This window comes from Stegodyphus dumicola, chromosome 12, assembly GCF_044657685.1.
Source record: "Stegodyphus dumicola isolate Sdum_Otavi_A_Nest chromosome 12, ASM4465768v1".
In the NCBI taxonomy this organism is placed as follows: domain Eukaryota; kingdom Metazoa; phylum Arthropoda; class Arachnida; order Araneae; family Eresidae; genus Stegodyphus; species Stegodyphus dumicola.
This window is the reverse complement of record NC_140779.1, coordinates 24,388,175-24,404,137: the sequence shown is the minus strand read 5'-3', so window position 1 is coordinate 24,404,137 and position 15,963 is coordinate 24,388,175. Positions and strand designations below refer to the sequence as shown.

Sequence of the window (15,963 nt, the reverse complement as noted above, 5' to 3'; positions counted from 1 at the left end):
TAAACTTTTAAAGAATTTTTTTACACTTAAATTACCAAATACTTCATGATTAAGGAAAAGAAACAGATAATTATGCAGAAAACAAGCAATAAAAAGGGGGTATGTTAACTATATATGTGTATGTGTGTGTGTAAAATATCTACCTTTACAATAATAAATTAACAATAGCCCTTTGACTCATCTTTAAATTTGAACTTGCTTCCCTCTTCATTCTAAAAATAGGAAAGCAAGAACTTTTCTAATATAATCTTTACTTCCAGTAATTCTGAAAAATGATCCGTCATGTGATCTCTATTGCACAGTTATTCCTGAAATGTGATGAAATTTTAATCCAGCATCTCAATACTCATCTGTTATGTATCTGAAATTTAACACATTCTGGTAATGCAATCTGAAATATAATCTGCAGTGGTGTAGCTAGGGTGGGCATCCAAGGGGCATCTGTCCCTGGGCGGAAGGGGCACCAAATTGATGCTACGAAATTTTTTAATGAAATATTTTCCATTTCTGGCACACAGAAAGGGGTGCAAATTCTTCAGTTGTCCCCGGGCGGACGCTAGAAACTCTAGCTACGATCTTGATATCTGTTTACTGTAATTATGCTTTATAAAAAAAGTCTTTGCTGCACAATCTCATTCTCTTTGGTTTGCCTCTCTTTGGTTGTCCTTTCCCCCCTGCTTTGCCTTGATGCTTGCCACACAGAGTTTACCTTCTGCTTCATCCATTATCTAAGAAGATGTAAGCTGCACAAAGTTGTGGAGTGCATGCCATACTCATAAATGATGCTTGTGAACCTGTTTATGCATATCAATATATATATATAATTTATGAAAATAATATTATGTGCTCAAATCAGCAGCCAAATCTGAAGCTTTTCTTTCCTGTTCTCTCATCTTAAGCATCTATGCAACTATTTTTAGAATCCTCAAGACCATCTACCTAAATCGTTATATATATCTATATGGATATCTTGCACATGCTGCAGAATTGCAGTACGAGTGATTTGCGGGACCGCAACAGGTTGTCGGTGGATGCGTTCATCCACGCGTGCTGACGTCACTCTGGCTGCACCTGCACCCCTCCTTCTTCCCACATTTCCTTGTTCCAATCATGTTTGCCATAGCCGATGCACCGTGATCACATCCATGTGGGTATCAGCTGCGATTTGACGTAAGGACCAGCCCGCCCTTCTCAGTCCGATCACCATACCCCTCGTAAAATAGTCTATCTGCTGGAAGTGCCTTCGTTGATGGCGGCCTGGCATTCTCTCCTATTACATGTATCCTCCGGGACAAAACCCAACTTTCTTCGATAATTCGCCTGGCAGAAATAACGACACGAATATTGCCCATTCTGCATGTTCCTTCCCTTATATCTTACTTCACATGCGTCGGAGAACTGCATATTTCACATCATTTGCATAACTCAGTGATGTGCGTCTACTTTAAAATCATAAATTTTTGATCACTTCTTCTTGGTGTAGCATTTTCAATGCTGAGCAGTGTAACTCTTGATATAAATTATTTGTAGTACTTAACATTAAGTGTGAGAGGATACACTTAATCAGCTATTAAACTACAACTGTTTTCTATGCTTCAGACAAATTCCTGATTTCTCATCTGCTAAAAGTCTAGAACTCCAAAAACACACACATGTGTTGATATTTAACTAAAAGGTTTACTACGAAGCTGCGTCTCACATTACAATTAAATTTTGAAAAAATTTAGTCAATTCTAATGCAGGATCACAGAAATTCAAGTAATTAAACCAAAAAATTATTTTCAGTTCTGGGAGTACGACATGGGCTCGATCCCAGGAGAACGAGCTGAGCTGATGTGTTTTTTTTTCCATGTCTAACATGAATAAAAGCCAGCTTTCCCTAAACGGTCGTTCAGACTGGGGTTTATCTGAGCTAATGAAGTCAGTTCCATGTGTCAACTAGCTCCGCTATGCCTGCTGTAGGTCATATGATAAGACATCTTCTGATTGCATTGTCCGCTCTACCTTAGCTGGTCTGCCGGATCAAAGTCGGCTAGTCATGCAACCTACGTCTTTTAAACATTTCATAACCTGTAGGATGGTTTTGTATGAAAGATGCAGGACTGCAAAAAAACGTTGCCGATGCAACCACGCTGCCGATCGTGCCTTGCACTCACATTCACCATATAGAACCATCTTGCAATAATCATTTTTTGAGAATTGCTGACCATGAGCTTCAGCATACAACCATGAGGAAATATCTCTTTTATGGTTGTCTCAATTGAACAGATGTAACGTTTCATACACTATTTGCATAATGTACAAATTTGCACACCAAACTCAAGTTGCATTGAATTGATGAATTTTGCGACACAATTGTGCATGATCTGCATATTGTCTACTCTGTTTGCAATGACAATCAGTAAAAAGATACCTCCACGGGATCTGAACCACAGTCCTCTCAATTATGAATTACAAGCGATATCACCATGCCACGATACGGGCTCGTGTTTCATCCGAAAGATAATCTTTTCTCTTTCGTTCAAGTTTCGTGGCATTACAGTTTCAAAAACCACGAAGAAACAAATTTGCATTTTCAGCGTTCTGGTTTAGCATTCATATCCACAAGGTGTCTATTCATATTAAATCGATGATGCTCTACAACTTTATGATTCACTTTTTCTTCCCATCTCATATAAATTTCAAGATAGGGAGCCTAACTCAGCCGTTTTTCACCAGGTGGCGCTGTAAGCTATCTCATCAAGTAGCACATAGCCACTTTACTATACCTATACCCCAATTTTATGAATATAGCTGCAGTCATTCGGCAGTTAAACGGGTAGTACCGGACTTTAGTGGGTGCCCTGTATATACATACGATTATATATATACGATTATTTCATATATATACGATTTCTAATTTAAATTTGCAATAGCCTCTTAATTATTTATTTCAATTTGGGTGTTTTCTGTTTCTGTTCTAAAAATAGTAGCTGCTTGTAATAATCTGTCTAAACTGCATCATTTCCAAATTAATCTATGTCATATATGTGTGTGTGTGCGTTTGCATGAATGTATTGTGCATATAAAATCAAAATTATTTAAGAAAAATATAGCACTGAATATTCCTTATAATGTTTAAATACAAAATGCACATTTTGAATGGCCAAAAACGGATATTTTAAACACACCAAATAAAGAAAACTTCTCTTACTGATGAGTACTACAGCTTTTAATTTTCAAATATAATGAATACACATCTGAAATGCAGAAAGAAGCAAGAGTCTGAACACGGAGTATTTTATCTAGCACACATCCTACAGGCAAGAAGTGGCAAGGATCTAAAATATACATAAAAATTAATTATGTTTAACAAAAAATGGAATTTATTTATACAAACAGATGTACAAGAATCAGATGTTTGTATCAGCAACATATTATAATCATACAAAAATCAGAAAATTTCTCTTTCAATAATTGTTGCATATTGCATAATAAAAAACGAAAAGAAATAATTATTAAAGAAAGAATAAAAAAATTTAAAAATATGAAATATTCTGAAGCAAACAGAATAACATTGAATACAAGGTTAAAAGATGACACTTATAGTTACATATTAGTTGCAACAGTGATCCAGACATGTATTGTTACCACCCATGGAAATCAATTTCAGTTAATATTTAAATACCAATAAAATACATATAATGAATACTAAATTTATTATGATGATTTAATTTTATATCTCTAATTTATTTATCATTAAATTTCTCTTATTAATAAATTTTTAGTCCAAAAAGGCAATTTGCCCTAAAGGACTATTAATTTCGTTTTGGCATTTTGTGTTGATTCACGATAAATGTGGGTTCACTTTTCAAATTGTAGCCACCAAATATTACAGCCCTGTATTATATTTAAAAAAATAAAATAATACAGAATCTGAATAAATGTATGTATGTTTCTCGCATTGTGATAAAACAACGGTACCTAGAGCTATCAATTTTTGAATAACGTAGTCTTCCACTCAAATATGGGCATCTGGAAACCCGAACTTGGAATTTGGTTCATTATCTATTGCATATTTTGTAAAACTTTAATGAATTTTTGATTAACAAACTCCACAATTTCAAAGCGAGCAATGGCAACACTGTACGAAAGAAAAAAATAATTATCTCCAGCACGCGAGACTGTGTATCGGAAATTCTATACTCTTTTAAATATTTTGTGATATTACTGTTGAATTGAATTTTATGGTTTAAGTGTGAAGAACATGATATTTAATAAATAAAGGTAACACACAAAACATTAAAAAAATGCCCCTTTGGGTGCTGAATCTGAAAGCTTTCATATTTTATTTTTTTTTTATTCAAATTTCTTCTTTTTTGTCTATTTGTTCTATTAGTTTATCAATTATGTAGGAAACAACATAAAACATATAATGAAAAATTGTAATATTCAACATTATATTAACATTACTTTCTAGATTGTATTTTGATAAGTAATTAAAAAATATACAAGTTTAATCCCACGATCTCCAAAACTATGCAATAAAAACAAGCCAAGCAAAACAGATTTTTTTCATATTTTTACTTGATCAGATGCTGTAATTTTAACTAGAAAGACATAATTGCTGATGACGCATACTTCGAGACACCCTGCAGATTTCTTAAGAGAATGTGAGAAGGGGGAGAAAAATGAGTGGAATGCTCAGCCAAAACTGAGTTTTACAAATGTCTATTAATAATTTGGAATAATTGTTTATATTGAAAGTAACCTTAAAATACTGGTGACATGTAATCTAATAGCTGTATGTAATCTGGCTGTATGTACTGGCTTTAAAAACATGGAAATGTTTTTAAAAACATGGAAATGTTTTTAAAGTTACGAAGATATTATGGAAACACCTAAATGAAAAATAAAAATTTATAAGCAATTATTTTTTTTAATTATTAAAAACTGAGCTTTTATCTTTTCCCCCAAGACTGCTGCACAGAAGCCATATATTACATCCCTTTTCTGTAAAGTTCTGTACACTGGCATGTAAATTTGACAAAATTGTTTCATGAGATAAATTTACACATATTAGTAAAATGTATTAAAAGTGAAAAAAATCATATAAAAAAACTTACCAAATTTGGAGCAACCAGAATAAGCATTTATACACATTTGACTAACTTTCTTTGCAGAAGAGATTGGTAAACTGACAGCTTCAAGAGGTCGAATTAACACTTGGATAATAAGAGTACACAACAAATCTGAATAACTGAAAAAAAGAATACATATATCAAACAGATTTTAAGTACATTTTCTCCATAAATTATATAACTAATGACAGAAAGAAAGGTACAAACCTTAACTTATCATTTACATCAAAAAAATCTGAAAGCACATCACTTAAGTTTGACTTTTTCTCCTCGGAATAAATAAGTTTTTGGTCTTTAAAAATCCTAAAATTATTTTGTGGGGTTTTGAGTAACATCTTCAGACTGTGGCGCATTCTAATAGGACACCTGAAAAGATAAGGGGAAAACTTTAAAGAACTTTTCAAATAATTTGAAAGACAAATAAATAGTCCCTTACAATCAAGAAAACGTCTGTAAGGAGAACTGAAAATTTGGCCATTAACTTCCTTCCCTCCCATTATTCCATTGTGGGATATGTCTGTTATATTAATATATATAATAAAACTCCACACCCCTTTCGAGGGTCAATGTAGAGAAACTTGGTGACGCTACTGGCTAGGACCTATACCTAGGCAGTCTCGGCCACAGAGGTATACAAGTTATGAATCTAGTGGTTCTAAAGGCCCCTGAGAGATCACTCATTGGTCTGCCTGTGGGTCTGGCACATCCTAGAGCTCAAGGCTCTAGTAGCCCAGGGTGGCATCCTGGGTTTTGCCTGGGGGTGCGCACCCCAGGTATTCTGAGTAATGTCCTTGGGCGACGGCAGCCTGTGTGACTAGTAGGTAGTAAATCAACAAACAGTGACACCTTGGGGTCCATATTACACCAGGTGGATTGGTGCCAATCCCCTCAAGGCAGCCCGTGTGACTAGTAGGTAGTAAATCAACAAACAGTGACACCTTGGGGTCCATATTACACCAGGTGGATTGGTGCCAATCCTCTCAAGGTTCAAGCACAAGGATTGAACCCCTGGGCCTGGATTGGGGGGGGGGGAGGGGCATGCAGACTTATATTGCCCTTTTATATGATGGAACAAGGAATGCCCTATAGTTATATGAGAAAACTGTTCCTTCATCATACATATATCAAGTAATCCAGTACATCTATAAAGAGCAACAATCTTTCCATTCAAATATTTTACGATTTTTTTTAAAGCGCTTTATTTTCAGGCACTTTGCTTTAAATATTATATATTTTTCACACAAAAATTGATAGTTTAATAACACATGAATGGAAGCACTTCATTCGCTAATACGGTTTAACAGAAATTAAGCCACTAAGACAGATCTCTAATTACCGCTCTCTTGCATTAAGAAATAACTGTCAGAGAAAGAGAATTTGACATATCTTCCACTATTAACCATTACTGGCTTTTACAACATTTTCTTAATTCAGCCTAAAACATATTCTAAAAACTTCTTTAATTGAATTCTTTGATTATTTTGAAACTTTATTCATTCATAAAAATATAATAATATTAATTGATAATTTTAATTACAGTAGATGAAGAATATTTTTAATGAAAAGTAGAAAAGATTCCTTCTACAGTAGATGAAAGGATCCATCATTTAAACATAGCTTTTTTTCCCATTTTCCTTACGATTCCACCCAATACAGGATGTTACATTTATTTTTTCCTTAATTCTTTTCATATTTAAAGCAAAGAAATTTGGCTCCTGAATCAGTTTCTTTCAAAATCCATAAAGCAGTTTACTACAATCGATACCAACATACAGCTAACTTCTAACTGACTTCAAAATAATGGTATACTAATTTCACAAAATTAAATTTCGAAAATTCTGTGTACATCAAAATATTTCAATGCTAAAGCTCAAATGTATGATTATTTTATTCATAAGCATAGATGCTTTCTTTGCTGCAAAAAAATTTTAATTTTATAGCTGAGTCCAAACACATGCATAATTTTATTTAAAAAATTATAACAATATTTATACGTCTTTAATATAAAATATTCAAACTTCTTGAATTCTGCAGAATTCTACAGATAAGTAATAATATGCATAAACATCAATACTATTTCAGAAGTCAAACAACAAAAATCAGCATTATATTTTCAAAATTTTCACAGGACTCAAGTCTCCAACTCAAGGTCCTGTGAAAATTTTGAAAATATAACGTTGATTTTTGTTGTTTGACTTCTGAATTAGTATTTGTTTGGCGTGTTATTGTGTCTTAATCAACACTATACTCACCCGCTGTATAAATCAGTTGGGCAATAACCACTTTTCTCTGAAATTACACCCTGTTTAACCTGAAAAATAGTTATGCCATTCATAATTTGCATTCAGTATACATTTAATGCAGCAAAAAGAAAAAATGAAATAATTATTAAATTGAAATTAAGGCCTATTTTTATGTTTTTAAAGTTAATTCATTAAATAAATAAAAATTTTTAAATATGCTTACTAATTTTTTCTGCAATTAGAAGATAAAAATCACTATATGAAAGTATAGCAAAATACTCTGATCTTTATATTGTTTTTTCCTCAACTCAAGATTAATAATCCTCTTCTAATCAAACTCAGATTAAATCATGGAATTTTCAATTATTTTGTTATATCTAATCAAAATACCTGTAATTTTGCTTAAAAACTAGAAGCTCTTGATAATAATGACAGCCAGATTATAACATTTTGAAATTAATTATCTAAATAAAATTTGCATTTTATATTTGATACATATAGGCCCAATATGATATATATTCTATGTACTACATGTAGTTCTATATCTTTGGCAGGCCACTACTAGAATGGCTATATCATATTGGGGCATCCAAAAAGTTCTGTGGTTTTTTAAATCAAAGTGCATTTTCTTCTAACTGCTTTCTTAGTGCTGATAAGGAGGGACAATTATTGAAGTGGATGTTTAAATATGATCTTTTGAATATGATAATTCTAGCATGTATTGCAACATAATTTTTAAAGTATGAATTTATTTAGAGAAGCATGGCAATTACAGCCTTGAAGATTATGCCCACTCTGGAAAACCATCCTTTATAAACTAGGATCTATTAAAAGAAGCTTTCACTGAAAATCCATGTTATACAGTTCAGAAATTATCAGATAGACTAACATTCCAAAAAATGAAGTGTACATTTGAAGAAGACTGGGTATGTAAGCTGCTACAATCCCTTGCTTTAACAGAGCAGAACCATTTGCACGAGATTCGACATGCAATTCTTTACTAAAAAGGAGTAAGAAGTTCCTTTTTTGAAATGACTCATTACTAGAGATAAGAAGTGAATACTATACAATAATTTTACAAGAAAAAGGATCATGGGGCAAGAGTAAAAAACTTCGTTTGGTAACACTGAGAGGGAAGCTGTATCTCCAAAAAGTTATGCTTTACATATGGTGGAAAGAGAAAAGAAGTGGTATACAATGCATTTTTGCCAAAAAATCAAAAATAAATTTGAAAAATGGAAACACATAAAATAAATTTGTTCCCAAATAGCAATTTTGAAAGCAGAAACTGAAGCAAAGTTAGAATGGACCAATTATCATGATGTGTCTTCCACCATGACAATGCTTGCCTCCACATTTTGATGAATGTCGGACAAGAACACAAGAACTCTCTGCATAAACAGAGTTATTTCTGGAATAAATCAGGCATTCCTAGATTTTTAATTTATTACAAAATAGCAAGCAAAGATTATTTGCCTAATAAGTGGATGCTTTGGTCTAATTTTCTAAGACAAACTGTCTCGTAATTATGTTACATATGGAAAAACCAGTAACAACTAGTCTAATGCAACTAGTCCATTCACCTGACACAGTGCCCGGATTGAATATAAAATGTTTAGGAGTCTTACACACTGATAAACTTTAGGAAATCCTCAGAAAGAAAATGCCTTATTTCATGCTCTATACTTCTGCATAGCTGCAATGTTTTGTGTCCTCCTCCCATATTCACTAGGCTCTGCCTCCTTGGATATCCAGGTCACTTCAAAATTCTCTGGACAGCCTACATTTACTTTTTTAAAGATTCTCAAACTGTATTTGATAACTCCTTTATGAATAAACCTAATGATATTTTTTAAAAAAAAGAATTTCCCAGCTGCCATGGCAAAATGTCATAGAACAAAACTAAAATTCATTTTGATGATTCAATGAAATTTTCTTATGTCTTTGCATGGATTAATTTATATTTGTAATTAGAAACCTCGGAATTTTCTGAATGAACTAATGTATACAGATGTTAAGAATATGTGTAAACCTTCATCAGAATCCAGAATTTAAAATATTTTATGGTTAGTACTTTTGATGTTTTTTTTTTTTTTTTTTTAATTACAGATTAAACTTAAAACAATTTAAATTATTCTTCCTTCCCCCCCCCAAAAAAAGGACTTTTACATCCAGACAAAATAAAAAGCAATATTATTATCTGACAAAAATATTTATTGCAAACCTCATACATAAGCAGTACTGTAAAATAAACACACAATTATGTATTTAATATTTAAATCTTTTCTTTATTGAATATCTGAAAAAGTTTCCATATGGCATTCACTTAGGAATATTATCACAGTAATTTCTTTCCCTATCATTTGGCTTCCCCATTTTAAACAGCTCATTTAATTGCAAGATTTTATACTCTATATCTTTAGCTTGTGGTAGAGATTAATTCTTAAACAAGTAGACTTACCATAATAGCTTAGCTCAAATTTTTGTCAGAAGTTAAACTGAAATCTCTAAACTAGACCAGATTGCAATTTCTTTAAGCTTATGATTTTTTTTAATAGAATTTTTTGAATCTTATGTGTTTTTGGAACTTTAAGGATAAACTTTTTGACTACAGGTCAAATATGTTGTAGTCAAACAATAAATCATAGGTCAAATAAAAAAATTCCAGTCATGTAAACACACAGCAGTCTAAATATATCCAATAACGTCTTCCGACAACAATACCAACCATGAACAAACAGAATTAATTTTTATGCGAGTTTGATGTGTTTTTATGAAGAAGCGTAACTTTTATCATTATGCATCCTTCAAATTATACATGATAGTATATACTACAAATACAGCATTTTTCCTTTGTTCTATCATCTCTGAAAGATTAAATTAAGAAACAGATTCCACTGCCTTTATGCACACAAAAAAGTTTGAGGGGGGGGAACATTGTGTTATGTAAATGAATATCATAATACACAACACAACTTATTATTACTTCGCATAACATTGATACTGTTTTCCTTCATGTAATTTGTCAATTAAATTTAACCACATCTCTTACATATGTGACGTAGTGTTGACTTTTGCAAGAGGAAAATAGGTAAAAAACTGGTTGCATAGGTCTTACTGGTGGTAGAAATTGGTTGCATAAGTTCTTGTCATTTAATGCCAGAAGAGTATTTAAGATACTTTATTAACTAGCAATATTTGTAATTTATTAAATTATTTTAATACTTTACAATAGTATATATTTTAATTAATAAATTAATTGTCGCTTTAATCAGTCGGTAACTTTAATAATGGGGGAAGTAAATATATTCGATTTTGATAACTTTACATAATTATTTGGTGAATCTTCGGATTATGTAACTTGGAGATTTTTTGGCGAAAATTTGGCGACGAACCCTGCTACAGCAACCTGCTAGTTTTGTTTTGGACACCATTTTGTTTTCACGAAGAAAAGGCTTTTTTTTTTTTTTTTTTTTTTTTTTTTTAATACTCAACATTTTTTTCAACAATCTGCTAGCCGAATTACGCTTATACTAGAACTTTTATGGAACAAAAATGCTTAATCATGATGAAGATTAGGTGCGAAATTGGGAGAAAGTGCAGAATCGCAAACTGCTTGCCGCGTTTTTAAGATTTGCACATCCATGTACACGTCGACCTATTTTCACTTAAAAAAAATTCCCAGAATTGCACAAAAATGGCATTGCGCACACGCTTTACTTTATCCATGTACACATCGACCTATTTTCACTTCAAAAGTCAAAGAAAATTGACAAAAATCTAATTCTTCTTACTCTTCTTACTCTTGTAAAAAACACCAAACAAATAAGTGGGCGATTCTGCACTTTAGCAGCGAAATTGTTTCTAAATGCATATTAGCTAAAATAACGATTCGAATTTTCCGGAAAATGTCACATGACATATCTCATGATCTCTCATTTCTCTGAGACAAAATAATTTGTGATTTGAACTGTGTACTTCTCAGGTTATTGCTAAAGTCCTACCTAGTAACCTTTATCACCTTACCAAAATGTCGCCAAACTATCTGTTACCATATTCCAAATATTAGCGAATTATTTTTACAAAGTTATGTTGTTAAAACTAATCTTTAAAAACAAAAAATAGAATATTTTGCCTCCTTTCTTAAAAAAAAAAATATGTTGAAAATAAATTCTGTTAATTTCAAGGGCAAACAGATATGGGCCCTTCTTAGTCAGAAGTAAAAAAGTTCTGCAGAGAAGGGAGGAGGCACGACTGTATTTATAGCAAAAACAAAGGGTCGAGTAAAAAGAAGCATGAGCATAGCACTCTCCGTCCAGGAAAACAATAATGAAACATGAAAATTTGTGATATTAGAAGGTACTTACGTATTATCGCAACCAGGTTGGCGCGATTTGTAAGTTTGAGTAAAAAAGTATGAATAGAAAGAAAATGTACATTTATTAATTACAGATAATTTTTAATACAGTTTTTATATTATTTTGTTTTAAAATATAAAATAGCAATTAAACCCTTCTGGTTTCGAATTTGAATAAGTTACAGAATTATTTTTTCGGCGGAAATCTTTTGGCTATTGCTTTTAGCAAATTGAAAACCGTCTTCACCATTAACAGCTTGAGCTTGGCGCCATATAAATTCGATATGGTATGAGTCAAGATGATGACGGGCTGTTCCTCTCTGTTTTTTGTTGTGCCATTTGGCTGAGCCCCACATGCGCTCTACATGTTGTGTGTGAACGCCCGTGTCGGGATCCACAAAGTTATATTTGTGATTAACAGTTCCCTGCAGAAATCCAGCATTTTCGAACTCACTTGTATTGTATCCTTTCCAGCAATCCGAATAAATGATTCTTCCTTCCTTAATATTTTCGGAAATTTTTTCCATGAGGGTAACGGCGCTTCTGTTAGGTACAGTAACCAAAAAAGTCTCTTTCTTTTCTCGGCAAACTCCACCGAAAACCCATTGCTGTGGTAGTACACGCCCAGTGTTATTTTTTTTTACAAATAAATTCTTTTTACAAAATTATGTATAACACGTAGGGTTGCCGTAAGTAGGGTCGCCAAATTTGGCGATTTATGCGAATTTTGGCCTGGTTGCTTTAATACGTAAGTACCTATTAGAATTTTAAAAGAATTTGGAAGGACTGGATTGAAATTAATATCATTAATCAAACAAGAAAAATGTTTGTGAATGCGAAAAGCTTCAAGGAAATCCAAATATACTAACTGAAGAAGATTTATAAATGATTTTTACAGACTCAAAGTCAAAATTGTGATTAAATCTCCATGTATGATATTAGTTAGTAAAGATTTGTTTAGTCTGTTTGTTTTCAAATAAAATATTCATGTTCATTGGTGCAAAGTTTTAATGCTCTTTTAGTTTGGTTAATATATCTCAAACCACACTAATAAGATATGTTAGAATCACAGACAGAATTTGTAAGAATCAAACAATAAATTTTATTTACAGGTGAGAAAATGACCTCAAATTTGAATTTCTGGTGAATCCATACAATTTTGTAACTGATAGAAGGATGAAATGGAAAGCCAACAAGGTTATTAATGTTATTTTTCACAGCGAAATGCCTCTTCCGATAGCAAGATGAATATCTATGCCAAATGCAAGGTTGGTGTTTTGCCTAATTTAAGTTTTACTTTGGTGGGTTTCTCCTCTCTCTTGTAGTTAAAACAGTTTCAATCAAGCAGTTACAACATTATACACACATGCTTTGCTTAAAGCGTATAAGATATAAATTATCAGTGTGTGAGAGGCAAATGTTCAGGCATTACCTCCTAATCAAACTCATATTTTGCCCTTACATCATAACTTTTCATACAAAATCAACTTCTTTTCATAGCACATATTTTTTCAATGAAGTCTTACAAAATGTCAACTTTACATTTTAATCCAATTTAAAGATAACACAATGAAAATCGATAATTTGCACAAGGACAACAATGTCTGCAAATGCTGCTAAGTTGCAAAAAGTTTCAAAAAATATTCTTCAACTTTTGATTTATTCACAACAAATTAAAAAAAAAAATTGTTCATGTTTTGAAAAGCAATAAAACTGGTCTTCTGCTGTAAACTACTTTATAGAATATTTTGGGCAGAACTTGTGTAATGAATATACATGAATTTTGAATTTTTTTAACATGAATTTTGAATAAAACTGTAATTGTTACAGCTGAACTTGCACTAAAATAAATTTTGTTATTTTGTAAATTTCTGCCAGATACCGCCAATTTTACGACAGAAATGAGTTTTAACCTCTCAGAAACCAGCTAATCCAATATTACATAAATATCATATATACAGCATTTGCAATTACATGCGGTTTACATGCAGTATTTCTAATGCAAAGCAAATAAAAAATTATTCAAAAGAATGCCTCTAAAAATTTTTAAGAAAATAATATTTATGAATATTTACAAATATGTCGAATTCTATTATTCAGAATAAAAAATAAATAAATAAAATACATACAATAAAAGACAACATATTTCTGTACATTTAATGAAAGATGACTAAAAACATATTTTCAGGGCAATGAAAAGGCCTATTAAATGCTGAGCCCATTTTATGTGATTAAGAAAAAGCACAAAATTAGCTTTTAATTTGCTGCTAAAGAATTATAGAATCATACACTTAGGTGATTTAATATACATTCTAAGAATATTTGAAACTATTTAATGGAATAATATACAGAAAATTAGCTTTTCTTTTAATTTTTTACCTTATAAATTTCAATAGACAGATTTCTTCTTCAAAAACCTTTCTCTACCAAATTAAAATGGATGTTATTTATATAAAACACATGATCATTCACTAAATGATTCTTACTTTGTACTGTTGCATCATGCAAAAACGACACATACGCATAGGAACAAAAGATTGACCAGGTAATGAAAACTCATCTTGCAACATAAAACCTTGCTTGGGCTAAAAAAAAAAAAAAAAAAAAAAAAAAATGGAGTTATTTATGCGGATTAAATAAAAGATCAACTAAGTACACTTATTTTTTACAAACACTTTAATATAGACTTCAATTTCAAAACATTAATTAAATAAATAAATAAATACAAGAATCTTTTACTTGGAGAAATATTTTGTACTCTAAATTTTTAATGCTTTAAGCCATAAGAAAACAGAATGTTGTTTTACCCCATATGAAAAGAGAATTTTTTTACCAAAAATTTTATGTAGATTAGAAGTAAACAAAACTGCAAATAAGAATTCCCCTCCAATGTCAACATAACTCAAGAAGTGCATGTAAAAAATAAATAAAAACTGATTTCATTTTTAAGAAAATGAAATATAAAAAAAAATACATTATTAATGTTTCATTTATGACGCATATTTTCTTACAATAATAAAACAAAAAACATCTAAAATACTTTTCAAGTATTCCAATTTTATCTTTATTAATTGTTAAACATACCTTTATTTCAACACTAATCACAGGACCAAAAGAAGGATAATTCTTAAGATGAGGAGGCAAGGAACAATAATCTGGTAACATAAGAACATATGAATCTTCTTCTTTCACACTCTTATGTCTCCGAAAATCTGCAGAACAAATATTTTTTTAAACATGATTGATTTTTATTTTAATATTTTTGACATTTTACTTATTTACAACTTACCTGGCCGGAACTTATTGGCAACACAATTAATCACCCAAATGTCTTCTTTTGACAAGAATACAATTATCTAAATAAACAAAATAATTTATATATATATATATGTGAAAATTTTAAGTCAGAATTTCTACTTTATTTAAAAATTTTTATCTATGAGGAAATGGAATTTAATACAGCAACTTCAGTTTTCATACCATATTACAAAAATACTTTTGTTAATTCAAATATTTTTTAGGGAAGAAGAAAGGATAATACCAGATAGACATTAAGACAAAAATAGTTTAAATCTCAAATGCATAACTCATTGTGAATCACGCATATTAAACACAGAAATAGTCTATTTATTAGTATAATCATATGTTATATTTGTGTAAAATGATATGGATGATTACATTTTTACAAGAAAAAAAGTATTGCAAAATAATTTTGAAAAGCATTCCACAGTGCATCTACAGTTTTAGGACCAAGCTCAGCCCTTGCAAAACTATACAGTAGGAATGCCACAAAATAGTTACTTGAGAAAAAACTAAAATTGGGAATCTTAAGGCTCAGTGAAGAGCTCATTACATCATTAAAAGTAAGCTATATTTATCAAAAACAAATATAAACTATTTTTTTACAGGAAATTTTTTTAAAAAGAAACTATCTTGGAAATGCCAGATTTACTTTTTAATGATTAAGGACAAGCTTGAAATTATTGCTGCAGTTAAAGATCTACATCTGTCTGGAAATACTGAGAAGCAGGATATTGAGAAAATGAGTAAAATTATAACACAGTTACATTATGACATCAGTTACATAATGACATTAATAGATGTTCTTATTTTTACCTTCAATTTTAAAAATCAACTGATATAAGAGGCATATCACAACTGCTTATTTTAATCCTATGGTTTTAAAGATTATATACACCTAAAGAATTGTTGACTATGATTTCTTTGAATGAAAGGACTACAG

The 15,963-nt window shown here is 31.1% G+C and overlaps 1 protein-coding gene across 3 annotated transcripts in view; it reads right to left on the bottom strand.

Annotated features, from left to right (window-relative positions):
* Ipk1 (Inositol phosphate kinase 1) overlaps positions 1 to 15,963 on the bottom strand; it is a 272,981-nt gene that overhangs the window by 24,599 nt on the left and 232,419 nt on the right. For all 3 annotated transcript variants that reach the window (XM_085827577.1, XM_035357089.2, XM_085827576.1), the window contains 7 exons: positions 15,010 to 15,076; positions 14,805 to 14,932; positions 14,207 to 14,305; positions 7,373 to 7,431; positions 5,328 to 5,486; positions 5,106 to 5,239; positions 3,194 to 3,320 (listed from right to left, as the gene is read on the bottom strand). In XM_085827577.1, the coding sequence (XP_085683703.1) occupies positions 3,194 to 3,320; positions 5,106 to 5,239; positions 5,328 to 5,486; positions 7,373 to 7,431; positions 14,207 to 14,305; positions 14,805 to 14,932; positions 15,010 to 15,076 (773 nt within the window). The remainder of the gene's footprint in view (positions 1 to 3,193; positions 3,321 to 5,105; positions 5,240 to 5,327; positions 5,487 to 7,372; positions 7,432 to 14,206; positions 14,306 to 14,804; positions 14,933 to 15,009; positions 15,077 to 15,963) is intronic.